Source organism: Neopelma chrysocephalum, unplaced genomic scaffold (genome assembly GCF_003984885.1).
Source record: "Neopelma chrysocephalum unplaced genomic scaffold, ASM398488v2 Primary Assembly neopelma1_43, whole genome shotgun sequence".
Taxonomy (NCBI): Eukaryota; Metazoa; Chordata; class Aves; order Passeriformes; family Pipridae; genus Neopelma; species Neopelma chrysocephalum.
In genome coordinates, this window is record NW_020897702.1 from 4,382,486 (window position 1) to 4,409,310 (window position 26,825).

The window sequence follows — 26,825 nt, forward strand, 5'->3', positions numbered from 1 at the left end:
AAACCAAAATAAGATATCAGAAATAAAGGAAAGATAAATAAAGGGAAGTATTGAATCAACAGAAAGCAGTGAGAAGTACTTTGCAACAGAATAAAATGTTGCAGAAAAAATAAACACATTCTTCCTCTTGCAAGAAAAATGGAAGGTGAGATTCCAGAAGTGAAAACAATGTGTCCTGAGGTGGACAGTGGAAAACTAGAGACATTAGCAACCTCTCCAGAACAAGTCTTGTGTAATTTCAAATCAATAGAAACAGTCAGAGCCCAAACACCAGATGAGACCCACTTTGGGATCCTGAAAGAGATGATGGACAAATTACTGGACTACAATGAGGCATCTTTATTAGCAAGGTATCAATAGACTAGAGAGAAACAAGTAAAATAACAGTTTTAGGAAGGAAATTATGGAAAGCTATCAATTAAATTTGACTTCCAAAACAGACAAAGTCTAAGAAATAATCAGTGATTTAAAAAAAAAAAAATAACAAGAACAAAAAACTTTTAAGAAATATGAAAAATTTTGGGAAATATAAATTCAGTGGAATAGAATCACACTAACAGCTACTGCAATTTCCTCATGTATACTTCTCATGCACTGGCATTTCTAAAGGCACTATTAAAGACAATAAATAGGACTCATAGGCTGGTCCTGTTTAAATTGTAGAATATCACATAATATAGGAAGACAGTAAATTAACATATACAAGACAAGTTCCTATATGGATTAAAAGTGGTTAAGGAAAGGTCATGTCCTCTATCATCAATGACGCAGGATAATGTGGATAATGGATGGATGATGGATGAATAAAAATCAAGGCAACGTTCATTTCTGAGGGTCAGATAAGACAGTTTATTTGTTAATAGGTCCTGCTTGTATATTTCTCTCATATCTATCTTCTAAACTGTTTACCCTACTCATATCCTGAACTCAGAGCCTCTTGCAGTCTCATTTAAATGGAAATTATGATCCAATTGCACTCTGCACCTGTATTCTCATGTTTAATGCTGACTGAACCCAAGTCACAGGGCTGAAATGGTATTTACTACCCAGCCTGCAATCTTGGAATGTCTCAGAAGTCACATACAGCTGAGTTTGGTCAGTTTCTGCTAATGGCATCAACGTAGATAAACTCCAGATGCAGGATCAGATAGTAAAGGATAGTCCCAACAGACACTGTGCTACAGAGATTTGATTGGATTTGATTTTCTGATAAACCCCAAATCCTGTCAACTAGTATTACTGATGGAGACTATCTTCTCAGGGTAAAGTCAAGACACTCTGGGGCATTTCCATTCTAAATTTCTCCTGCTTCTTAGTATGGAGAAATAGACACTGGGGAGAGAGGGTAATAGTTTTCAAAGAACTGCAAAGAGAAGAAGACACCACGACTGCTCCAGATGGAAGAGGAAGTAAACTGCAACAAAGGGGATTAGGCAAAACACTAGGGAAAACTTTAAACTGTAAAGAAGGTAATGCATTAGAGCAGTCCTGCTTTCAGAGGCTCCAGGACCTCATATTGAAGGTTTTTATAAATAGTTTTTCATGAACAGGTTAAATAAGCGAGTATCAGAAGGAATCCCATCCTGGTGCAAGAGAAGGCATGATATGACCCCAAGTAATAACTTAAGCCCTTACGACTTTTTAAAAAATCTCTGCAGGTTTGTAGGCTGTTAAACAGGTGCTATGTTTCACTCTGGAAATTACTGATTTTCAGTTGTCTCTGAATTTGCTGCTGTTTAAATGTGCACTGTTAAAACCTCAAAGCTTTTCCAGCCTACCAAGAAGTGTCCTGTAGAAGTAATTATTATCTCTGTCTTATGGCATCATACACTTCTTCCAACTCTTCTCTTGTTTTTCCCTCCCCTGTAATTCTTCTCAGGGTCATGCTGAGCTGGGCAGTAACTGGGAAGAAAAAGGTATTAGAAACGTTGTCTCCAAGGAGGTGTATACCAGGGCTTCAGAGAATCAAGTCTCTGCTGGCACATTTGAACACTGCCCAGGCTTTCAGAGCACAGCATGGTGGGGGAATGTCAAATTCAGATTAAATGATGGGGCCTTCATGAGGGAGGAAAATGTCCCATTATCTTCTGCAGGGCAAAAGCAAAGATTTTTGAGGCATTTACAAGGGGGAGAAAGATAAAAAGGAGCACAATAAGAATTACTGAAAATTATTCTCCTTCTTTGGCAATGACCTCCTAAACAACTGTTGCGCAAGTCTCAGACTCCCCAGTCAGCCTTGCTGCAGGATAAAAGACACATCTCAAAGAGTGCTGTTGGAGCTTTGTAGTACCAAGATGGTCAAGACATTGTTTATTTTGTGATATTTCTTTCTGAAAAAAAAACAATCTTATTGGTGACTACAGTAAAAGGAAAGGAAAGAAAGTTCATACTTTACCTGAAGCATCAGGATGATAGAGGCTGGGAGTATTTGTTATTTCTCCTTGCTGATGGAGACAGCTACCTGAGGATCTTTGACTTGCAATGAGAATCCTGCTCTTTGCAGATGGCAACCTGGACACTGCACCCAGTCCTAACTGTGGCTTGAGTATCATGGCAGATCGATAAAAACTTGGTGGGACCTCATAGTGAGTATATGGTGGAGGGCAAAACTCATCTTTCGCAGGCCTTTCCCCAACCTACAGAAAAATCATTAAGACAGATATTATACAACAAATTGATATATGCAGACAATGTGGAGCTCTAAATTGCTTATAAAGGCTAAATTTCCCTCCTTGTGAATCCAGGCTTCAGAGCACTCCAAACTTCCAAAAAGTGATGGTCTTACTAAATGAATCATGCTCCAAAATTATCTACCTTACACACTCAGTATACAACTAAACCCAAATAAAGAATTTATCTCTTTTCCAAAATAAAACAGATAAATGGAAGACCTTCAATTAGTGAAAATGATGTTACTGTTAAATCACGAAAGTTTATATTAGTTACAGAGGTAGATACACCAAGAGACTGTGTAAGTAGAATTTTTATTAGAAGTTATTTAAAATATTCTTACCAGGACGCAATTCCAGGAGAAGTTGGTTTTAACTTAGCTAGATAAAAATAAAGCTGGAGGTATTTAAGTTCATTTTATCAGAGAAATTGTATTGCCAAATCATTTCTAAGAGAAAAAAAGAACTCTCTATATGTTCTTACTCCAAATAATCATTGTAATATGTGTCCCTGGAGAAAAAAAAACAAATTTGCAGATGTGAAACATTTACTATTTACCACAAATAGATGCTGCTTTGTTAAAATCAGTGACAAATCTCTCAGTATTTTAATGGGCATTTACTGGGAGGACAGCACAGTAAGTCCCAAGCTGGAAGTATTCCCAGCAAACTGGCTCATAGCAGTGAACTTGCAGCTGAGGAATGACCTCATTCTTCAATTCAGCCCTAGCATCTTTCTGCACTCAAGCTGGGCTCTGACTCCCACTTTGCTGTGCTGCTTCATGTCTCAGGGCAACAGCACAAAGCAATATCAGTAGTTTTCATCTCTCAGATTTGCAAAGAACCACTTGTTCTTCTGAGCAGAGTCCAACTTCTCTACCATTTTCTTATAAAATGAGATATCATCATAATGTAGAAAGGGCTCATGAATACTTTTTCAGTCATCCCATTTAGGCCATGGGGATAAAAAAAAAAAAAAGCCGTAGGAAATAGGAAATCTGAACTAAATTTGTTTAAAAATTAATCAAAAAGTGCCACAGGCTACCTAGGAAAAAATGTAACTGCCAATTAATTAACTCTGCTGTAAGTTATGATGCATATAATATGCCAAATCAATTTCTATTTAGCAATTATAAGCATTAGAATATGCACTTCAACATTGGCTATAAAAGCTTTGATCCTAATTCCTTCAAGAGCTTTAATCCTAATTTAGCGAATCTTTAATATGCTAAGAGACAAGATTGGCCTTAAACTATTAAATATAGATTTTTTGAGGCCTCTGCACAGGAACTAGGAGGGCAGATGCAACAAATACTGAACTTTGTATTTTTGCTCTATATTTTTTCCTCCACTTGCAGTCCTATTTCCTGCCATTTGATCTTCCTGTTTCCTTTTTTATTATACTCCTATGACCTATTTGCACAAGTTAGGATGTAGTTTTTTACTGTATATAAGATTCTTTAGGCTTGGACTGCAGATGTTTGGCTTCTTCCTTTCAACTTCTAGATATAAGATTGCTTTTCTGGATAAGCCTTAGTTATCTTCTCTCTCCCTGATAAATTTATTTCCATCAGATTACACTATGCATGCTATCATTTCATATCTAAGTGGCAGTGAAAACACCAATGCCAAGTATTTCAGTATAAGGAAAAGAGAAAATCTTTAAGTATAGAAACCATACCTTTTTTTATAAACTGGGTCGGTTTATTCAAATCTTCTGTTACCCCCTTTTTTTTTCCTTTATTGACAGTATGCTAGGAGTAACACAGAAGGGCAACAAACATGGACACAAAAATAATAAATCACAATGATAAAACATCTTCTCAAGCTGAGAGAAGTGAAAAGGATTTAGAACAGAATCATTTAGGTTGGAAAAGATCCTTAAGATGATCAAGTCCAACTGAATTTCTTCAAATATCTCTCATGAATTAGATGCTCCTTTTTGAAGAACCCAGTTTTGGAGGACATAAACTTGCTATGAAGACACATTATCTTTTCTTATCTGTTTATCTGTGAATACACCAACTGTAAAATTCAACCGGTTTCAATAGACTTGTATAAAATTATTGCCATTTTAAATGCCTTCAAAAAGATATGAATTAATATGAGACCTGTTAGCATACTGTACTAGATTTTTGTACAGGGACTTTTAAAGAAAAGATCTGTTGCAGCCTGTTCCCTAAGAAGAAGGTCAGTCAAGAGTTTTCTTGGGTGTGGCTGTCAGCTCATTCCCCACACACCCGATATAATGAATTTGTTAGAAAGAGACAGAAAGTGTGCAGCAAATACTTAGAGCATACAGGAAATTCCCCAGGCTGGATAGTCCCAAGCAGAGCTGGCAGCATGGCCAGCAGGTACAGATGCCCAACACCTTACTTCATGTTACTTCATTTATAACACTGTCCAACATTGTTGCCTCAAGCAAGAATTTGCTTGTCAAGTGTCTGCTTCAGGGAACTCTTCAGGAAAAGAGCTGGTAACATTGGTTCAGGCAAGTCAGATAATGAGATTAAGAGCAGAAATTGTTGGTTGGACTACACAAAACCAACTCCCCTGCTCCTTTTTCCTTGGTAGGCCCTTCTTTTCAACAGAGTTTAGTCTATGGTCTCTGGAGCAGAAAGATGTCTGTGCTGGGGATTGGACCCAAAGAGGTGGTTGAATGGGGCAGGAGCAGCCTTGGTGAGGCAGGCAGGAGGGCTGGTGATCAGCAGACCTTCTTATAGACCCCAACCAGAACAAGGACTCTTGGCTGCAGCCATAAAATAGTGAGCAAAGTGAGCCAGCAACCACTCTGACAGAGCACGGACTGTATCCGTATGGGTAAAATCTCACTCTACAGACCAGGCTGATCCATGCTGGTCCTCTGGGTAAGCACATGCTGGCAGAGCTGGGGAGTGTGCTCCCAGTCCAGCAATACAGACAACCTTGCATGAGCCTTGGAGGCCATGTGATTCCACTGTTTAGTTCACTAGCATGGGTATAGTCTTTGGGTGCCACAATTTGCTCTGTTACTTCACATGGAGGCAACTGGGAACACAAAGTGACCACAAATACTCATTGGTGCTGACTAGAAGAGGACAAGGTCCACGATGAGATCGGGAAACCACGTTGTGATGAAGCATATGGAGATCAATGATCTGTCCTGGGCAACGACTGGTTTTGTTAAGCATTTCGCATTTCACCTTGAGCGGTAGCGTTTTTGGGTGGGGTTTTTTGTTGGTGTTTGTGGTTGGTTGGGTTTTTTTGTTTTTGGGGGTTTTTTTAATGAAGATAGGCATGAAAAGATCTACCTACACACCATGCCAAGGTTCCAAAGAAAAGCACTGGAGGTGCTGCCAGTGCTATAGGCAAGTCTCTGCCCATTTAACCTTAACTCAATTCTGCTATGGACCCAGTCTCTCAGCACAGCTGGAGTGCCTTCATGGCTGAGCTAGGATTTTTGTCTGAGTGCCCTAAGTGGGCTTTGGCACAGGCAGCTCTAGGAGCCCTACAGGCCCCCCACTGCACAGAGGCAGCCCTCAAGTCCTTCTCATAGAGTTCTCCAGGTCTTTTCTTGGAGTCTCCTGTCCAAGACAGCATCTTCCTATTTCTTCTAGCTCCTGGTACCTGGAGGGATATTTTATTGTTCTTACCATTTAGTTAGCTGAAGGGTGCTTAGAGATTACAGGTCTAACTGATAGCAGCTATTAACCCTATCAAAGCTATGTAAAGAGCTATAAAATGCTAATCTCCAAAGCTCAAACTGGATGTGCAAACTGGTCAATCTGAGATTTTTTCTCTCACCAAGACAGCAGCCGTCCTGACAGAGAGTCTCCTTGTCTTCAAAACCTCTGAGTCTTCAACACTCTCCCTTCACCACAATGATTTTGATCTCAATCCATTCTAATTGGTTTCTTTTGGATTACAGATCACTCATCTGCTACGAACTTATACTGTGCACAGCTGCTCTTCTAAGCATCTGTTCACTTCCATGGATCGATCATTTTCCTTTCTTTCGATCCATACTGAGCCAAATCAGTCCCCTTTGCATTCCTCTTACTGGCAGGACAGCAAGGTTATTGCTTTTAGGGTGGCAGCCCAAAAGAGCAAATTTCACCTTCTGTTATCAGCTCCTGACTCCTGGGCTAATGCAAACTCATAACACAAACAACAGTTTGACTGAGTTTTCCTTCCCAGCCTCTCCTCCAGTCAATCCAGCTTCTCCAGCGGCTTCAAGCAGCTTGCTTGGGTTAGATTTTCCCTTACTGAAATACCCATGAAAAGTCATATTTCTGGAGGAATTGGGGAAGATGCTTTGGATCTTCTCCAGACCATGTGTCCTACTTCTAACCCTAGTCTAAAGAAAACCATGCTGCAGACTTGCCACAACCTGAGTCTTTCTCCAGCTAAAAACATTCCTCAGCTGTGCACAGAAATCTGTCCTTTGCTCACATATGTGTCTGCTGATCCTGCCTGATTATCTGAACCCCAACTGTCATAGACATCTGTGGTCTTTATAGGGTCATGTCACCCTATAAAAAGCAAAACAGCTGCACAGTCTGGGTTATTTTGGATTTATTTTCCATTGACATGCATTAAACAATAATACCTTAGCAATTTTCCCTCACCTCACAAGGTGATTGTGAAGATATACTGATAACGGCTGGTATAGACAAACTCCCAATGACCTTAGTAATTCCTCCTCTGGACACAAAATATAAGGGACAGAGCTGAAAATGGAAGTTAGAGGTAAAAATGACGGTGGGCACTGTCCTTTCTGTGTTTGGGAAAATAACTATAATCCTTGATCACTTCAGTAGATTGCCTGTTAACATGCCATGAGGGTCAATCTACAGTCACACACAGTATCTTAATTTGGGTATCTGCCAAATTTTGGTTGTCAACACTGTCACCAAATTTGTTATTCCTTGGATAAATAGTGTACGTAGAATGAGGCAGGCAGTAAAATAGCCTTAATAACACCATGAGTTACAGAACAAAAAAAAACATCTTTTTTTTAAAGACTTGTTCAAATTAAAACCACTTGTGTTATCTTCAGTATTTATATGAAAAGCCTGGTTGTTGAGCTATTACAGGTCCCAAGCAGTAGATGGAAGGGCACGTGCCAGACCTTAATGTGCTTCCTCTTCCCTGTCCTTTCTCCACCTATGATGCAAGTTCATCCTTCCTCCACTGTGCTTACCCCCCAGAAGGGATTTCAGGAAACCAAAACTCCTGCCCAACTTAGCAAGGCAAAAACATGATGAGGTTTCAGGAGCCAGAGGGATTTTCATCACCTTTTGGCTGCTCAGAATGGCTTTCCAGGGAAAGGAGAAATCTTATTCGAGGTGCAGGTCAATGTAAGGCACAGCATTTAAATGAGTCAAAAGTAAATATTTTTCTGTATGATATATATAATCTAACAAGAGCTCTGAGAGTCCCTGGGTTTCAATACAGCTAAACAGAAGGGAATTAGTTTAGACCTCTAGTGCTCTGTCTACAAAAACCCGCCAACTTTCCCACTAAGAAGGAAAAGTCTCTGTGGGCAAATTACAATCATTTCCCAAAGCTATTCTTCAGGGAAAAAAAGAAATTCCATTTATCCAATTCAGCATGTCTTTTCCTTTCTAAACATCCTTATTTATAATACTAGCAGGTGACCAATTTGCTGGAAAATAGTGGAGGAACACAGTGACAACTTCCAGTCACAGCTAAGACATTGCAACAGGCTCTGTGCTAGAAACAGTACAGTTTGTTTCTAATGATCACACATTGCCCTGTTGTAGGATTTATTTCTTATTTGATGTTTGAGAACCAACTTCTGGCAGCAACAAGTAAGCAAATGATTACCACCTGGAATACAAAAGCAGCTGTCAAAGCTGCAGAAACTTACCTCCTGCAGAAACTTCTCACTCATTGGACCAAAGTGATGACCCGGGGGCCTAATTCCTGACACCACTAGTCCAGAACCAAACAGTCTTGGCTTCTGGAGGTCAGGTTTAAATTTGTCATACAGGATGCTGGTGGGCTTTGCGTCCCCTCCATTGAATGCCTTCTGTTCCGTCGAGATGGGTATGCTGCATGCTGGGCTATTGAAGGGCAGCCCTGCCGGTGCAAACAAGGGGTCGAGCTGCTCTATCGAACGAGGGTTTCTCCTAATGTATGTGATGATTTTAGGTCTCACGGGTTTGGGCCGGGGTATGGCAGGTTTCATCTCGACATTTTCTTCCAGCTTTTCACTGCAGTCACTGTCTGCACTCACCTTATCTGTGGGCGAGCCCTTGGGGTGGACTAGGATAGGTTTTGGGATGGCGCTGCTGCAAGCAGTCTTGATAGGCACTTTAGGGGATATATTTAACAACTGTGTGCTGTCAATGGGAGGTAGGACTGACAGTTTGTCATCATGAAGGGCATAAAGGTCCTTCAGATTACTGTTTGATTGTGTGGGCTGACCATTAACATCCAGCGTTGCCACTGAGCGCACGGGAGTTGGGACACATAAAAAGACATCAGCCTTTGTTGAAGCATTACAGCTCTCTGGTGCTTCCTCTGGAGGATGTTTCTGTGCATTAGCTGCTTTTTTACTTGAAACTGAAGCACTTGAGGTTTCCACATCACTGTTGTGGCTGTCAGGTTGTTGGTTTGACACTGTCTCTGCACTGCACATACTGTGATGATCAGAGAGATCAGAAGCAGGCACAACAGCATCCTCAGTGCTTTCTTTGACTAGCATCAGTTTATTCTCGTTAACTTTCAAGGCTTTGCTGTCAGGTGGATTAATATTATGTATAAGAGATATTTTTTCACCAGCTGTTTCAGCGCAACCTGCGTCAACTTCAGGCAAATTTTCATTTTTTCTAGGTGTCACTTTGATGGTGGATTTACTACCACAGGTGAGTGGAAATATTGTTTCCACTTCTCCATCAGTAAAATATTCCTCACCATCCTGGCTAGTTGCCCTGTTGTCACTGTCATTGCTTCCTCTCCCTTTCTCACTGATGGTGACATTACCACTTTGCAATTTGTCATCAGGATAAGTTACCACCTGGCTTGACAAGGGTCCCTCTACTTTATTACGGGTATCTTCAAAATGGGATGCTTGAAATTTTGATGTGTCAGACCTAGAGCTTTTCTGTTCCTGCACTGCAGTATTTTCATCTCTTTGACACCCCAGGAACTCTACCAGCATAATTTTCTCTATCTTTTGTGGACATGTATTTTTATATTGTAAAGATGGTGCAGTTTTAAGCTCCAGTTTTTTACTTTTATCACCCTGACCTAATTGTGCTTCTGATTTACAAACAATCTCATTGAGCTTAACAGCTGAATGTTGAGAATGAGAAGTATGCAGTGTGCTTTCAATGTTAACATTTGGTACATTTTCTAGTTTACTTATTTTCTTGTTCCCTGAGGTAGATGGTTTGGAATAAAATACAGTATTTTGCTCTGAGGTATTGTCAAGTGGATGAAACATCATCCCAAGAAAATGATCCGTGGATGTTTTCTGTGATTTCTCTGTATTTCCTATCAAATGGTGAGACGTGTCGATGGAGTCCAATGATGCAGAAAGCAGGCGTTTACATGACACACGGCCAATGCAATCTTTTGTAAATGTTTCAGGCTGAGGAGAGAATTTACTTGGTCTTCCCAAGGAGAGCCTTTTTATTCTCTCCACCTCCACAGTCCTGGGCATTTTTCCCTTAGAAAAGTTCTGGGGGAAGTCAACATCACCTTTGGAAATAACCTCCAGGTTGGCATCATTTGTGCTACTTTTTAAATTGGACAGACTTTGTCCTCGGCTAATCCTGATATGCCTTGATATATCCTTAACTTCGCTGGTCCTACAGTCTTTTCCCATTTCCTTGCTTGCGGTGGAGGGCAGCTTACTTTCCTGTACACTGGTGTGACAGGTCCGTGAGTCTTTGAAGGTCAGAAGTTTATTCTGCTCTGTATGCAGATGAGTAACTTTCTCTGTTCCTCCAGAATATATATTCCCACTTTCATCTGTCAAATCATGTTTCTTAACATCCTCATCAATGATTCTAACTTTCGATACAATTTGGTTGGCATTAGTATCCCCCACACTCACTAAGCTTTCATTATTATTTCTTATTTCACTGTGGTTGTCCTGAAGCTGGGCATAACATGACTTGTTTGGAATTAATGGACCACTCATTTTGAAGCTTCAGGTGATTGCTGTTTTTTGGCAGTCCTAATTAATAAGAAAGTTCTTTTTTCTCTACCAGGTTAACTACTATGCATGCTTCAGTTATGTATTTAAACCAGAAATTGATCGGTAGAAAATTTATTGTCAGAAGACTTGAAGTCTCTTGTCAGAGTCACATTTTTGTGCTGCTCAGTTGTCTTTTGCGCAGCTTCTGGACCTAGGAAATCTTTATGATGTGCAGTAAAGAGGTTCAGCGAATGCAAAATAGATCTGCCAAGTTCCTTCTGAATGACAGCCAGTTAATCCAGTCAACCTATGAGGAAAAAAAAAACCAACAAACCACAAATAAAACAAAAAAACCCAAAGAGACAACATTGCACTGATGTCAGGAATCATGCTAACTAAATCTAAGTTAAAATCAACAGCACTCCCAGGTACATCCCCCGGACAAAGTATTTTCAAACACTTTAGATGCTGTTCCAATCATGTCTTTGCTCCCAGCAAAGACTCTTAGTGTAGCACAGATCTCTGACTTGAGAAGTTACACAGCAAAAACTGTCCTGGTTAGAAGAGTGGTTGCTACTGTTTTTAAGATACATAGATTTACAAGTCGAAATAGGCATAGATAGCCTGGTGAGGGTGGGACCCAACCTTGCGTTTCTAAACATTTTCATATTGCTTCAACAATGTCTTTATTACACCAAGACTGGCTATGGAAGCATTTAAAGCCCCACTGCATATATTAGCCATAAATAATAAAATTCCAGGTCCATTAGGAGAAGTTTATGGGTTTATCTCCTTGCCTTGTAGAAATCACTGCCATAATTGTTCTGACACCCCATCCCATTTGACATTTCTCAGCCAGATCTATAGATTCCAAGAAAGTAAAAACTATGGTGGGAGGCCTGCAAAGAAAAAATGTATTTTTTCTGGAACAGATGTATGTATGTATTTTCAAATACAGAGGATTTTACACCAGTCCTAATAGAGTCCTTTTGGCTCCCTCCCACGAGGGAGGGCTTTTGAAGCCCAGATTTTGTACTCTATCATCTCCAAGAAGATGAACGTGAGATTTCGATCTATTCCATGCCTAAATTCACTCTCTGAGATATTTCTTGTACCCTGCATGTTCATACCCTTCATCATAAAGAAATGTGGACACCGGAAATCGGAACGTGCCCCACAGTTCCCAGAAGGTGGAATTCAAAGCACAGCTGAGCTGGGTTTCTAACCAGGGGCTCACAGGGGCACTAACTGGAAGTGTTGATTAAGTCCACTGCTCTGTCTGTAGCATCTGGGTGCAAGTCTGAGCTCCCATTTCTAACATCTGCTATGAGCAGGTCCTCCCAGCCTTTGCATTCAGCTCTGCTCACATCTGGCTCTGAGTTCAATCCAGTTTCTTTATAGGATGCACACATGTTTGTGGAGTCTTGACTCAGGCTCCTGGCACAGTTTCAGCTCTTCAGCAAACAATAACTAAATAAATTAATTTATGAAACAGAACACAGTATTAAGAATTTCACTTCAAAACCACACAATTGTGTAATTATAGGTCTTTTCCACAAAACATTGTAAAGCAAGACTTTTAAACTACTTCTCAATTTGGTCTAATTCCCAGAGAAGAAAGAATTGAATACTTATTAAATTAAATATATGCATTATAGAGATTTTGGTTCATTTCTCATTGTTCCTTTTTTTCCACAAAAAATGACAATACCAGAATTTACATACTCAACTTGAATGCTAAACTATAAATGCTTTTCACTGGGCAAAGAATGTCTGTTGTTATCTCTTTGGTTACCTAGGAAGGGGCATTGATGTGTTTCAGAAGGAGCTGAGTTCAGTTACTTCAGGTTTCTCCCTCAGTTGGCAAATGGCAACACACTCTGGTACCAAAAGTGAGAACCACGAAAATGATCACAGGGCTGGAGCACATCTCCTATGGAGAGAGGCTGAGAGAGTTGGGGTTGTTCAGACTGAAGAAGACAGCTCCGGGGAGGCCCTATTGTGGCCTTAAAGTACCTAAAGGAGGCTTATAAGAAAGATGGATGTAGAATTTTTACCACAGCCTGAAGTGATACAACAAGGGGTAACATTTTTTAACTGAAAGTAGGTAGGTTTAGACTAGATATAGGGAAAAAACTCTTTAGTATGAGTGTGGTGAGACACTGGAATAGGTTGCCCAGAGAAATTGTGGATGCTCCATCTCTGGAAATGTTCAAGGCCAGGTTGGATGGGGCTTTGAGCAACCTGGTTTAGTGGAAATTCTCCCTGTCTATGGCAAGGGGCTTTAAATATCTTTAAGGCCCCTTCTAACCCAAATTCATTCTTTGATTCTATGAATTTAATAGAAAGTGCAGTGAGGAAAACTTTGGGGAATAGAGAAAAAGATGGAGGAAACTCATCTTCATCTTTCTTGCGCTACTTTGTACTCTTTCACCAAGGGTGTCACCTGATGGCCAATAACTTTAACAGATTGAGGTGAGCTGACCATGGTTGGCTGTCTGATGCCCACCTGCTCTCTCATTCTCCCTTCTTAACAAGACACAGTGGGGAAAACAAGATGAAAAAGCTTATGAGTTGAGATAAAGACAGGAAGATGACTAACTGAGTACTGTCGTAGGCAAAACAGACTTCACTTGGGGAAAATTAATTTAATTTATTGCCAGTTAAAATAGAGTTGGATGGTGAGGAACAAAGACAAATAGCTAAAATGCTTTCCCTCACCCACCTCCTTTTTTGTCCCAGGTTCAACTTCACTCCTTCGTTCATGCCTTCTCCATCTCACCACTTGCTCTTTCCCTGCCTTGTGCTCCCAGACACACTGAACCCTGGGTGGTACGGCAGTATATATAGATAAATTACTAAATGATGATGATGCTGTACATTAAACCCTAAGTACCGTATCAGGCTGATGCATTTCAAATGTACAATTGGAGCAATACATTAATTTTCTACTTATTTTCTTCTTTAAATCTCTTACAGGGATTCATGGTATTTAAGATATGAACAAGGTGCTAAGAGGCTGCACCTCAGCACCTCTGGTTTCTCTTGTTTACACTGCCCCCATTATGATTAGTAGGAATACAAATGAAGGCAGTTTTGAAAAAAAAAATCTTGGAAATACCCGTATTCACTGAAAGCATCTTCACACACAGTGTGTAAGACAGACCATGCTGGTATGCTTCAGAGACCAGACCAAGTAATTTGGCTTAATGTTGCTGGTATAAATTTATCAATATGAGGGTCAGGAAAGATCTGTCCCCTCTCAAATACAGGGCACTGCACAACCTGAGACTAACCTCTTAAAGCCAGTTGAGATTAACCTCTTAAAGCTGCCAGTGCTGGCCAGAGACACAGAATTTAACAGAAGGGATAATAAAGTACTGTCCAGGCAGAGATTAATCTCAGGCAGTTAACATTGCTGCTGTGTTTCCTCCAGAGCCAGTGAGACAGGATGGGCACTCTGGAAACATGTGTCACGCTAACACCTTTCAGGACGGACTCGGTGCACCCAACCCTCCAATTTCATCTCTTCTTACGACATCCAGTCTCAGATTAAGGATGTCACAGACTTGAAGAACCAATTACATTCTTACAACTAATATCCATACAATTACCCAAAAGTATTTTCTTTTTTTTTTTCAGAATATTGCCTTCTTAACTTTGCAATCTGTTTTACAGCTGCCATTACAATGGCTACACAAAATAATGATTCTAAGATTGTAAATAATACAAGAATCCATTCTGGAATACAACATACTGATAGCACAAAACTCCTGTTAAATTAATATAAAAATATAATCAATCTTCTATGTCAATTAATACCTTATTAATCCACTTTCCCTGTTAAGGAATACAAACTTTGGGGTTTGGTTCAATCAATGTGTTAAAGACTTACGTATTGTCATAGGCACATTTGGAAGTAAGATATACGTTTTTGTTACATTTAGGACCTTGGATTTGATCATTCTTCTGTAAATAGATGCTATTTAAGATGCTTTGGCTTGGATTTTCTGCAGGATAGTTTATTTTAAATGGCACTGTCCTTGCTCAATTTTGCTATGCTCTTTGGAATCAGTGAGATGAAAAGACTCAGCTGTGTCTGGGTTCTGTTGGCTCTTCCTCTATTTTTTATTACTCACCTCTCTTGACTGATGTTCGCTGACATACATACATCTGAAGTCACTCCCTGCTGTGCAGAAACGCTCTGAAATGAGAGGGATGTGAACCTCCTAACTCTTCAGATTTCCTCCTCAGCATAAGAGAAGGGGGTAAGAGGAGACTCGATCCCAACAATGACAATTCTACATCACTCAGCAGCACCTCACTGGGGACTCTGGACAAGAAACATGTCTGCAAGTCTTACAGACCGGACTTGGTATGTGTAAACATTTATATGGATAAAAAATTCTTGATACTGTATAGCGTAAAATTATCCCCTCTGAATCACTGAGAGTAGAAAATGAAGTCATAGCTCTCCATGTCACAGCATCTTGGCAGGATGTAAAAGTATATTTGTGAAAAAAACCCACCAAAATCAAAACCCTCTTACAAAATGTGAACATGCTAGACAGTAGAATAAAATTATGATGCTATGGTTACCTATGAATCCCACAGGGAGAAGAAAAGTTCAAGGAGACAGAAACAGAATTAAATACTTTTGTTTAACTTCAGCTGTATTAGTTTCCTTCTAAGATGTCTATCTCTTAAGAGCCTCTATTTTAAACCTGAGCCCATTTAATGATGATCTAGGAAAGAAGTCTGCAAGAGCTTCTTCCCATCTGATATTGCAGTTCCTCCACTACCCTCTAAGATGCATTTGGCCAGCGGGTCCTACCCTACCCTCTGGAGACATCTGGGAGAAGGAGAAGCTGAGCTGGATGATTTCTGTGCCATGACACACTGCATAGACTGTATCAGCAGAGCTCAAGTTTGTAAAATATAGCTGTCTGGAAAAAGAAAGCAGCAGCCTGCTTCTAAATATTAACAGCAGCGATTTTTTGGTTAAGCAAGCAGTATAGAAACATTGTTATCCTCAGCAGGCATTGAATAAAAGAAAAATGGTGAAGCACTCCATGCTATTGGTTGCCTGGTTTGTTTTCAATTTGGCACAAAAGCAGAACAGCAATAATTATGAGATATACAAAGGAATTATCAAAACACATGGACAAATAAAACTGGAAATAAAGAAATAAAACCTGAAATGTATCCAGAGGCTTGGTTCCTGTATAAACGTTTTCTAATGCAAGCTGTTATAGCTGCTTACCCATCCTGGTACTGAGAGTCTAAACCCAGAATATTTACAGCAAGACACACTGAAAACATCTGGGTGTTCTGGTAATACTGTGCATGGCTTAGGCTGATTGTTCTTTCAGTACAACGGGTATGAGAAGCACCTGAACACTTCATTAACCATCTGCCATTGAACTGATGCCTCTTGCTACTACCATTAAAAAAAGAAAAAGAAAAAGCAACGGGTTTGTAAATGGCTCAGGCCTGAAAAGGTCAGCCATGGGCCAGCATCCCCGATTGACTGCCTGCTCCTGCAAGGTAAATGCTCTCAACCCAGTAGGGTAGTGGGTTGCACTCCCCAAGAAAGAGCATCACATAGGCAGGTTGTTCAGCCTCAAGAAAAGAGGTTTCCAGGCACATCTCATTGCAGCCTTTCAGTACTTAAAGGAAGCTTATAGAAAAAGAGGGAGAATGACTTTTTACATGGGCAGAGATAGGACAAGGAGAAATAGTTTTAAACTAAAAGAAGAGAGATTTAGGTAAGATATTAGGAAGAAATTCTTTACTGTGATGGTGGTGAGACACTGGAATAGGTTGCCCAGAGAAGTTGTGGATGCTCCATCCCTGGAATTGTTCAATGCCAAGTTGGATGGGGCTTCAAGCAACCTGGTTTTGAAAGGTGTCTGTAGCAGATTGACCCTGGCTGGATGCCAGATACCCACTAAAGTCACTCTCTCACTCTCTTCTGCAATCAGACAGAGGAGAGAAAAAAAAAGTGAAGGATTCATGAGTTAAGAGCTGGGAGAGGTTGTCTTCCATCTTACTCTCTCCCTTGTCCGGCTGGGAAGGGGAATGATAGAGTGGCTAGGTGGGCACCTGGCATCCAGCCAAGGTCAACCCACCACAGTGTCCCTGCCCATGGTAAGGGGTTGGAACTAGATGATCTTTATGGCCCCTTTCAACCCAAACCATTCTATGATTCTATGATACATGTAGGGACCTGAACACCAGCCCACTTTGTCATGACTCAGAGAGGAGTCATGAGGTGTGATGGGGTGTTTATCCTCCCAGAAGGTAGCTACAACTGCTTGATCACACCTTGGTTTAAAACACAAAGTGAGAAGCCTCCAGTTATTTCCCTCAGAGGCTATCCTGGTTATGAGCTCCAAGTTCTCAAACTCCTGAAGCATCATGGACAAGGGCTGAGCACAAACTCCAGCTCTGCTGACCTCTGCAGAAGCAGCACAGATACAAACAGTATGAGTGACTTTGACTGCATTACAGCACCCACAGATAAACTCCTGCAGAAACAGATCCCAAGGAAAGAAAGAAATCTTGGCCTACAGGAAAGATGACCCCATTGTCTGACTAGTGCAGTGATGCAGGAAGACGGATGAAAGTACATGAGGGATGTATTCGTATGAAGTGGGAAACAGATGGAGTTTTTACAGTTACTACAGAAAACTGGCATGAACAGACACCTCCTGATATGCTCAGTCGTCCCAAGAGATGCCACTGAGGAGAACTGGCAAACCAGCCAAAGCCTTGCTGAGGTCTTCTCTGGGAGACAAGATACCACCACATCTAATGCCAGGGCTGCACACTGCCAAGAGCTGAGTCCCACAGATGAAACAAATACAGTGCTGGATGAAAAGGAAGTGGGAATATCTTCTTGAGAAGCCCAAACCATTACAAAGAATTACTTCTAATGGTGACAGAAGTTGAAAGCTGATACTAGGATGCTAAAAAAAAAGCCAATAAACCTTTTGGAGTGGGTAACATACAATTGGAATTAATTAGAAGTGGTGGAAAAGTGCTCACCCAGGCATGTGATAATTTTGTTAATGTGATTTGGAAGAGTGAGAACTAAGATTTGGATACAGTCCCTGACAGCTTCTACTCATAATGAAGCAGACACAGCTGTTTGGGGAAATTACAGCATAATCTCATCATTGGCAGATTCTATGGAAATGTTGCTCTATGTCATGAAGAGGACTACTTCAGAGAGACAACTTTCTGCCTGACAAGCAATTAAGACATAGGCAGAGAAGAGATGATAGAGTAAACGTAAAATTTTTACACACTGGAAAGTGACAGGAAGGCAGTTCTGATTCAAAAGAAAAACTGAAATGATCTGAAGATAATAGAAACTCTTGTAGAGTGTGGCTCTGTACCATTTCCAGAATTTCTGTCTTTCAGTGCTTTTAATGTCTCTATAGTCAATAAATTTTAATGACATCATTATTTACATGATTACCCATTTTACACCCATATAAATATTGTTATAAAAAGTGAAGACAGAATAGCTTATGGTTTCATAAGACTAAAGCAAATTTTTCTTTTTTTTAATTCAATAATAAAGCAGATATTAGTTTATCCAAAGTATTAATGAATTTATGCTGCTTTATCAAATTGATTTTATAAAAATTATTATGAAGAAAGCAGACTTTAAACATTTGCCACATTTAGCTGCAAAATCTTCTAAATCAAATATTTTCATTTTCAGTTCCAAATAATATTTCAAGATCAAATTTACTTCATGTTGACAAGTTTTTTAAATGGCAAGTCAGGTGACACAGAAAGGTTACTTCCTCTACCCAAATTAATATTTTATTTTCCTAAATAATGGGGTGATAACAAGTCCAGTGGAGAACTCTTGCTTTCCCTGGGCCTATGTGGAGACATTTCTTTTTTTACTTTTTTCCTTGGGTCAGTATGTCCCCTTTAGTTCTAGTTGCCATGTCACATGTAGGATATCATGCACACCAAATGCATCAGGTATGGCCACATATGTTCATGGCTGCTCGCCAAGCTCCTGAGTTCCTGAAAACTGAGCCTGTGATGAGTGAGGTTGGGACACAGCCAGAGGAGGAGCACTAAGATGGATTCAGCCAAAGTCCTGACTCACCAGAACCAACTAGAAAGCACCCAAATCACAGTACAGACTCATCCTTTAGGTTCTATGTGCTTGCTCTCTTTGCTGTCTTTCCACAGGGATTTTGGGGTCAAGGCTGCAATAATGCAATTTCCTTATACAACACACCTGAGAGATCCCTGGGAAGCAGCACAAATTCTGATTTGCTGTTAATCACTGCCACATGCATCACTCCTGAAAGCACAGCCAAAGGTAAAGGTGCTAGGTAAAGCAAGGTTGTCCCCTGATTTTCACAAGGCAGGGGGGGTGGCAGCACCTCTCTCCATGACCTGAAGCAACATGACTGAAAAATAAGCTGCCAGTATAAGAGACCAGCCCTGCAAATCACTGTAGCAGCTGGCAGTATCCTGATATGTAAATGGCTTGCAAGCGCAACTTTCCTTTCTGAATAAAACGAAAAAACTGGAAAAGATTCTCTCTGTTAGAAGCATTTATATTTTTATCCTTAATTTTCTATGTGTGGCAACTGGAGGACATCAACACACTGGGCAGAGCAAGGGATTGCACTGTTTTTCCTTTGGCCGGATACCCCTTTTGAGCACTAGAGTGTTTTATCTCACAGGCCCTACTGTGGATGGGAAACAGCCATGACCACATACTGTTGGCTAAAGAAACCTCCATCTGCTTGGTCTCCCTGAGGCAAAGACCCACAACTTTTCCTGCCATGGCAGTAGCAGTGAAAATAAAGAGAACAGAAATTTTTGTACAGCTCTGTAATTTATCTCCAGTAACACTATGCGGATCTGTATGTCTTCAATGCAAACACATCAAAACCCTCAGATAATGTATATAATTTCCTTTTCATAAGAAACTTGCAAATGTGTGGGTTTGGGACTTTTTTTGGTCAAAACTGCATTTTGTAATACAAATCTGAAGTGCTACCCTAATAATTTATTACCTGTGAGGGCTGAATTCCCAAAGTACATTACATGGAAAGGATCCTGCTGGCTGCTATTTCAAAGGACTACAGGACTTGGGACTAAAGATTCTCATTATCAAAACTGGCAAATTGTTTTAATTATTAACATCAATTATTAACATCAATCAAGTCTCCACAAGGCATAAACCTATTTTTCAAGACTTCTTTATTTTTACATTTCTATTTGCCTTCAAATATTCACTGTTGGATAAGAAAACATAGTCTGATATAAGCAATCCTATTAATCAGTTCTTTATCAAAAGGCAGAAGTCTCTGATTGTCTTAGCAATGGCAACCAGGAGGCTGATTGATAACCACAGTAACTTGAGCAAATGTCTCGTTTTATATTAATTCCAGGTAAGTACACCAGGTTAAAGGTAGAGGAATAGCTCATGCTTTCTGATGCACAATGCTGTTCAGTTTAAGGACTTGAAAGAAAAATAAACAGCAGAACCTCAGGGAAAGCCACTGTGAAGAGAGATAGTATTAGATAAGGGCATCCTGGCTGTTTAAGGAATAAAAGCTGGTAAATCGAGCACGGCAAGACCTCAGCCCAATCCACATATATGTAATGCCACAGCCATGAACAACACCCAGGCAGTACAAGAAAAGCTTGAATTAAAAGCCTAAAGGAGAGAAAATTATCACTTATCACCCCAAGGCACCATAGAGTAAATGAGAATGGCAAGAAAGAAAGCAGTAAAGAAGTTTTCTTGGAGACAAGTATAGTCAAGACAAAACCTGATTCCTCCCAAACAAGTGCAAACAAATGGAAGAAAAATTATATATCAAACAAAGTCCATGCTGGCACAGCTCAGCCCATGTCTTACATACTGAGACATTATTCCGGGGTCAGCCCCAAACACAAGGCATGGGGACAGCCCTCTGCACTATTTCTTTTGCCCCAGATGCTAGTAGGGGCACCACACATGCTCTGCTCTGCTGTACCACTGAGCACTCTTGCGCCATTAATGTAAACAGAAGACAGCAGTGAAGGTGTGACATGCACCATTAGCTCCTGTTATTCTCCTCTTTCTGGAGGGAGGGAGCAGCAAAGGGATCTGGCCGATCCTTTCTGAGCACGTTCACCTTGCAGAGCCCAGCCAGCAACTTCCTATGTCCCTCTCTATCCAAAAACTCATCATAAAATCTGCAACAGCTGGACGGTGGATGTGTGGGGCCTCAAAAACAGTTTATTTCTGTACAGCCCAAAATCTTGACACAGAAAGGGGATAATGAAATGTTTCCAAAATGATCATTGTTTTTTTTGCTAAGACTGCTAAATCTTTCCTGGCTTCCAAAAAACATCTGGGAGACAGAAAAAAAATAGATTTAGTTACAAAACTCGAACATGAAAAAAGTTCATAAATTTGCTTCCAATTGAGCAAAAACCCAGAAACTCAGAAGCTTTGTCTACTCCAGCAAATTTACCCACTGCTGATAAAGCAGTTACAGCTGGTGCTGAACTCAGTTTAACTTCAAGTGTAGCCAAGGGTAAACTGTCTTTCCACATAATTTTCTGAATTCTACTGAATTCAACAGCAGGTAAATGTGTCAGCTCTTAACTGAATACCTAAATATGAATTTAGAACCCTAATTTTAGATTGCTAGGTTTGCACATTTCAGTTTAAACCACCATCAGGGGTTTAATGCTGTCAAAATTTCTGAAACATTACTGCAGATACACACAGGCAATCCATCAGTAAAAACTGAAGCAAATGTAAAGCATTATCAGATTTTCTGCTCATTTGCTTTAACCTTCCATAATTTGATCTACATTTTCAAAATGTAGTTCAAATTATGACTTGTGACTACAGACCTCAAGGGGGAAAAAACAGTGCTAATTTGTTTTAAAAAGTAGTGGCAGGATGAAAACTGTTAAAATTCAGACTGGGCTCTGAACTAGAGAAGCCTGGTTACATCAGTTACTGTGACCAACATAAAGCTCAGCATGGTTTTATTCACAGTTGTACTTTCCTACCACGCTTTGTAAAGTACATGAAGTAGGTTTCCAAGTGTAATTCCAGCTCTTAGGAAGGCAGAAGGAACATATTTAATTATTCCATTCAAGGCACTCTGACCGAGAAGCTGGAAGTTCAGATGCCATGCTGCTTGCTTGCACCACATCTCCAGTGTAGCCGAGGGCTCAGCAAGGGCAAACTAGCAAGAAAGTTCTTACTTAAGAGCATAGAAGGCAGAATGCAAAATATTATTCAGAAAGGTCAAGCACAACTAATGCATTACCTGCCTGCTGCTACTGATCTTCAAAGTGTACTACAAGTACTCCACAGCAAACACTGCTCTGTAAACAATCACATTTGTTCCGCTTAAAAAAATTTGTATATGTTACTCAAAAACATTTGTAACGACTTGTCTGTCAAAAGATTGCATCCCCATTTTCATAGATTAACTGAAATTTGATTCAGCTTCAGCACTCTACCACCTTTCTATTTACCACACACTCTATCACCACGCATTCCTTACATGCATAGATAAAATAAGAAAGACTAATTGTGAACATCAGGGATTTTTTTCCCTATTGTATTTTTAACATCAAATTTATAGACAATAAAAGGACAGGATTTAACAGCTTTTTCCTCTTTTTTTTTTTAATGTTGCTGATTAGCACCCACAGTTATGCATCAGACATCTTTTGTATCTATCAGATACAGATCAACTGAAAACTAGCAAGCCACCCCCCCACCCTCAGCCTGAGGAGAAAGGGATATTTCTTTTGAGTTGTATGTCTCAGCTTACAGTAGCTCCCCTTAATACTTACCCCAACCTTACAATTGTTTTCCTTCCCTCCTTCTGAAGCTGGGAAGAGGTTCAGGCTTTGCAGCATGTGCTGAAGACCAGCTGGGCTTTCAAGGCAAACCACTGAAATCAGGTTAAAAAAACATGGGGTGACGTAAAGGAACCACCTGCAAATTCCCTTCCTTCTTCCTCCAGTTTGACTGTATGTGCAAACTGAAGGGAGACGGATGTAGTCTCCCAAGGAACTGCTCAAGAATTTCCAGCTTTGCTGGTGGAGCTGGTTGGGGGACAAGTCCTGGTGAAGGACAAGCTGAATGAATCAGCAGTGTGTCCTTGCAGCAGCGATGGCTAACCATGTACTGGGCTGCATTAGCCAGAGAGTAGCCAGCAGTTCAAGGAAGTGATCCTTCCCTCTGCTTAGCATGCATGAGGCATCTGGAGAACGATGTGCAAGTGTGGGGCCTCAGGTTGCTGATACTTTGGAGGATCGAGAGAAAGGCCACCGAGAGGGTTACAGATCTGAAACAACCGAGAGGGTTGTTTCAGCCTGAAAGGTTGGAGCATGGTGGGGACATAACAGCTGTTCTCAACTACCTAAAAAGGGGAAGAATAAGAGAAAATGGAGCCAGACTCACCTCATAGGTGTCCAGCCAAAGGAAAAATAGCAAAAAGAAAATCAAGCTTCAATAAGGAACATTTTAACTAATGTAAGAGGAAAAAGAAGTCATCATGACAAAGGTGAAGCACTGGTAGAGATTCCCCAGGGAGGTTATACAATCCTTGGAGGACTCAAAAGGCTCCTGAGCAATATGACCTAATGGGAGAATGGGTCCAGCTGTGAGCAGGGCTTAGACTAGGTAAAGTCAGACAGAAGGCCTTTCTCATCAACTTATTCAATGATTCTAACAGCAGCAACTTCAAAGGGAGAGAAATCAAGGACACACTGCTGGAAACACCACTGAACAAGACACAGTGCAACCTGAAATTATTATTTCTATCTCAAACACAGTGAATTTTGACCCAAAAACAGTACCCAGAAAATGTAGCAGTCATCATTTGCTCAATGCTCCAGGAACAAAGGAAGGATCACCTGTAATGTAAAGCTACTTTGCAGTTAAGAGCCCCGTTTTTAGGTTAGAGCACTAACAATGCTGGAGCCACCAAAATGTGGCAGAGATCTGGTACCTTACATTGACCAGTGAGTTACAGTAGCTCTGATAAAACTGGCAGGCACGTGTCCTTGGCAGACAGAAGAATAAAATTCTCCTTCGTGCCAGAATATTTATTTTTAAATATATTGAGTTTTCGGCTGCCTCTATCTCTCCTGGCCAAGGCATTTCATAGCATGACCATGGTTAGATGACATAAAGAGAACATGACCCCTATAAAAATCTATTTAGTGCAGGTAAATCAGTGTCACTTTGTTAGGGAGTGCATTTGCCGAAACTCAGAAAATCATTCAAAACACACATCTTATATACCTAAACACTGACCTATTCATTGTAAAAGTACAATGGCTAATCCCAGGATCCTGCTAACACTGGTGGGCAAAAAATTGATGGTAAAATTGCCTCCTTACTCTAAATACAAGCTCTGCTGAACCTGGTATGTGAGTGCTACACTGAGAACATTCTTTACTCAAAAGTGTCAGGGAAACAGGACAAGAAATTCACTCTGTTTCACATCTGCGACATCACTGTCACTGTATTATTACTGAGAGAAAATTATGGTGTCTCTTTCCTTCAATACATTAAATTAATCATTCTCCCCATGACATATAGACAAGAATAGGCTCAGGTGCTCAAATTCATCCTTGTGGAGCAAGTAAAAGTTTTAGGCTACTCACTGACAGGACGGTGTGAGAGAAAGAAAAGGCTTTGTCTCTGTGAAAGTGCTGCTCACCAATAAAGAAAACATCCCTGAATTATCAACCCAATTATCAGACCAAATCCCAAACACAGTCCCATATCAGCTACTGTAAGAAAAATAACTCTATCCAAGCCAAAACCAGCACACAAAATTATGTAGGAACTTTTTTTATTCTACATGTTTCAACAGCATATTCCTTCAATTAAACGCTATATTCTATTAGAATAACAAATTTCAAGTTATAAGTGAAATTACATACATTACTGAAACAGAAGTCTTTTCTGTCAGGAAAAGAAGCAGAAAATCAAAAAGAACTGAAGAAATAAGGCAGACCATTCCAACCTGTAAGGAGAAAAATGGATACTACAACCAACTCTACCACTTGCAAAATGTGTTTCTTAATCTGAATAAGTATGTAATGATACAGTGGACAGCAGGACAATGACTAATACTGCAAGAAAGCATAGTTGGACATGGCCAAGCTTTGGTGCAACCTGCAGCAAGGCAGCTGTCCCACCTGCCCCTCTCTCCTCCACTCATATCGATACCATTAAAACTACAGGACCAATCTTCAAAACAGAGAACTTTCCAATGACACCCATGTAAAGTCTACTTTCAGAAGGTCCGTGGGACTGCGCCTTTCATTTTCCCAAATATAGAGGAACCCAATGATCCAAAATTGCAATCTTTTTTCTTTTTTAATTACTTTAGCAACTAGAAAAAAAAATCTATAAATAAAATGTCAACTGTTAGTTAGTTTTCTTCAACCTCATAATTCACAGTGCACTAGTAGCCAAGTAGTCAATAATATTCACTCATTGTGTCCTTACTGGAAAGATATTGTAGATGTTTGTATACAGTCGTAAAAGAAGACAGCACTGGAAAACAACAGACATCAATTTACCTACGTGCTTTTAAAGAACTACAGAAGGAATGTATATGGACTAATTACTGTAATTTTAAATACATTTTGAGTACTTTTAATATACATGAAAATTATTTTGAGTGTTAGGCAGATGCAATACAACTCTTGGAAGTAAAATTTTACACTAATGGGAAAACTAAAGGTTGCTTTTGCTTGAAACTGGAGAGATCTGCACCTCATGTACAGCTCTGAGCATGCCAATGTTTCAGTAAAAAATTGGAGAACATCAAGAAAAATGCAAGATAAATGCTTAATAGGAGAGCAGTGTCCTATAATTAACCACTGCATACCAGTGAGGTAGTTCATCAAACATTGTACTTAAATCTCATAAAGAGGCACAGAACTATCATTAGAAGTTTTTAAGAACATTTCAGACAAACCTTAAAAATTATGCGATTCTAGATTATCTTGCCTTGAAGAAGAGGAATGGAAAATGTGACCTCCCTCCCAATCTTGTTTTGTAACTTATCTATGAAACTTTGGGAAAATGCAATAAAGTAAACTAATATATGAAACGGATAAATAATGACTATGGGAACTATAAACTCCTGTCCAGTAAATGCTTCCATACATGCTGAACTTTATTATCTTAAGTCATCTTACAGATGTCACGGGGATGACTCAGAGCAGTAAAATTATGCACACGCCGAAGTGTTTGCACTATAAGTACAGTAACCCTCACTTCTGTACAGCATGAAGAAAGATGACTGTTCACACTTCTATGCTGCCTGTATGAGAGCTTCCAAACAAAAATAATTAATGTCTGGAAACATCTGGCTAGAGAAGAGCTTTCGCAGTTTGTACAAGAAACAGTTGTAGGATTTTGACATAGAAGAAGTGGCGGGGCAATGAATCAGTAAGTTTTGTAATGCTTTTGTACATTCATTTGGAGTGTATGAAGATGGAATAAAAAGAATGATTTAGTGTCAGAAGCTCCCACTTTTGCAGTCAGGATGTCTTGACACCAAACGTTTTAGGATACTGGCACATTCTTGCCACAATCTATAAAGAGACCTTAATGTTGTCAGTCTTGAAGTAAAGTAAGGTATCTTTGTTCAATATTACAGAACACATTTATATAGTTAACAAATGGAAGAGTCAATGATGATTTGGGGACATAAATCCAACTGTTTACTAACTTTTTTTTTGGGGGGGGGAGAGGGGGAGTGTTTCCCAGGATGGGATCTCTGAGACCTGTTATGGCTCTGGCCAAAGAAAAGATAGTACGCATGATCCCTAGACAGAGTGCTAGGGATCTTCTTGGAATGCATACACAAAAGGAGCAATAAAGACTCTTAAGTCACACCTGGTTTGTCTTTACCAGACTAATACACATTGTGTCAGATAACCACTTTAATAACTTTTATATA

At 40.0% G+C, this 26,825-nt stretch overlaps 1 protein-coding gene across 9 annotated transcripts in view; it reads right to left on the bottom strand.

The window, feature by feature from the left end:
- Positions 1 to 26,825, bottom strand: part of MTUS2 (microtubule associated scaffold protein 2) — a 249,671-nt gene that overhangs the window by 158,803 nt on the left and 64,043 nt on the right. For 3 of the 9 annotated variants that reach the window (XM_027677805.1, XM_027677803.1, XM_027677802.1), the window contains exons 2-3: positions 8,542 to 11,128; positions 2,396 to 2,636 (exon numbers count right to left, since the gene is read on the bottom strand). In XM_027677805.1, coding sequence (XP_027533606.1) covers positions 2,396 to 2,636; positions 8,542 to 10,824 — 2,524 coding nt within the window. In that variant the 5' untranslated portion in view covers positions 10,825 to 11,128. Of the gene's footprint in view, positions 1 to 2,395; positions 2,637 to 8,541; positions 11,129 to 13,240; positions 13,330 to 13,546; positions 13,647 to 13,942; positions 14,340 to 21,304; positions 21,312 to 26,825 lie in introns of those variants that run through there. The other 6 variants (XM_027677806.1, XM_027677798.1, XM_027677799.1 and 3 more) reach the window with 5 other exon arrangements.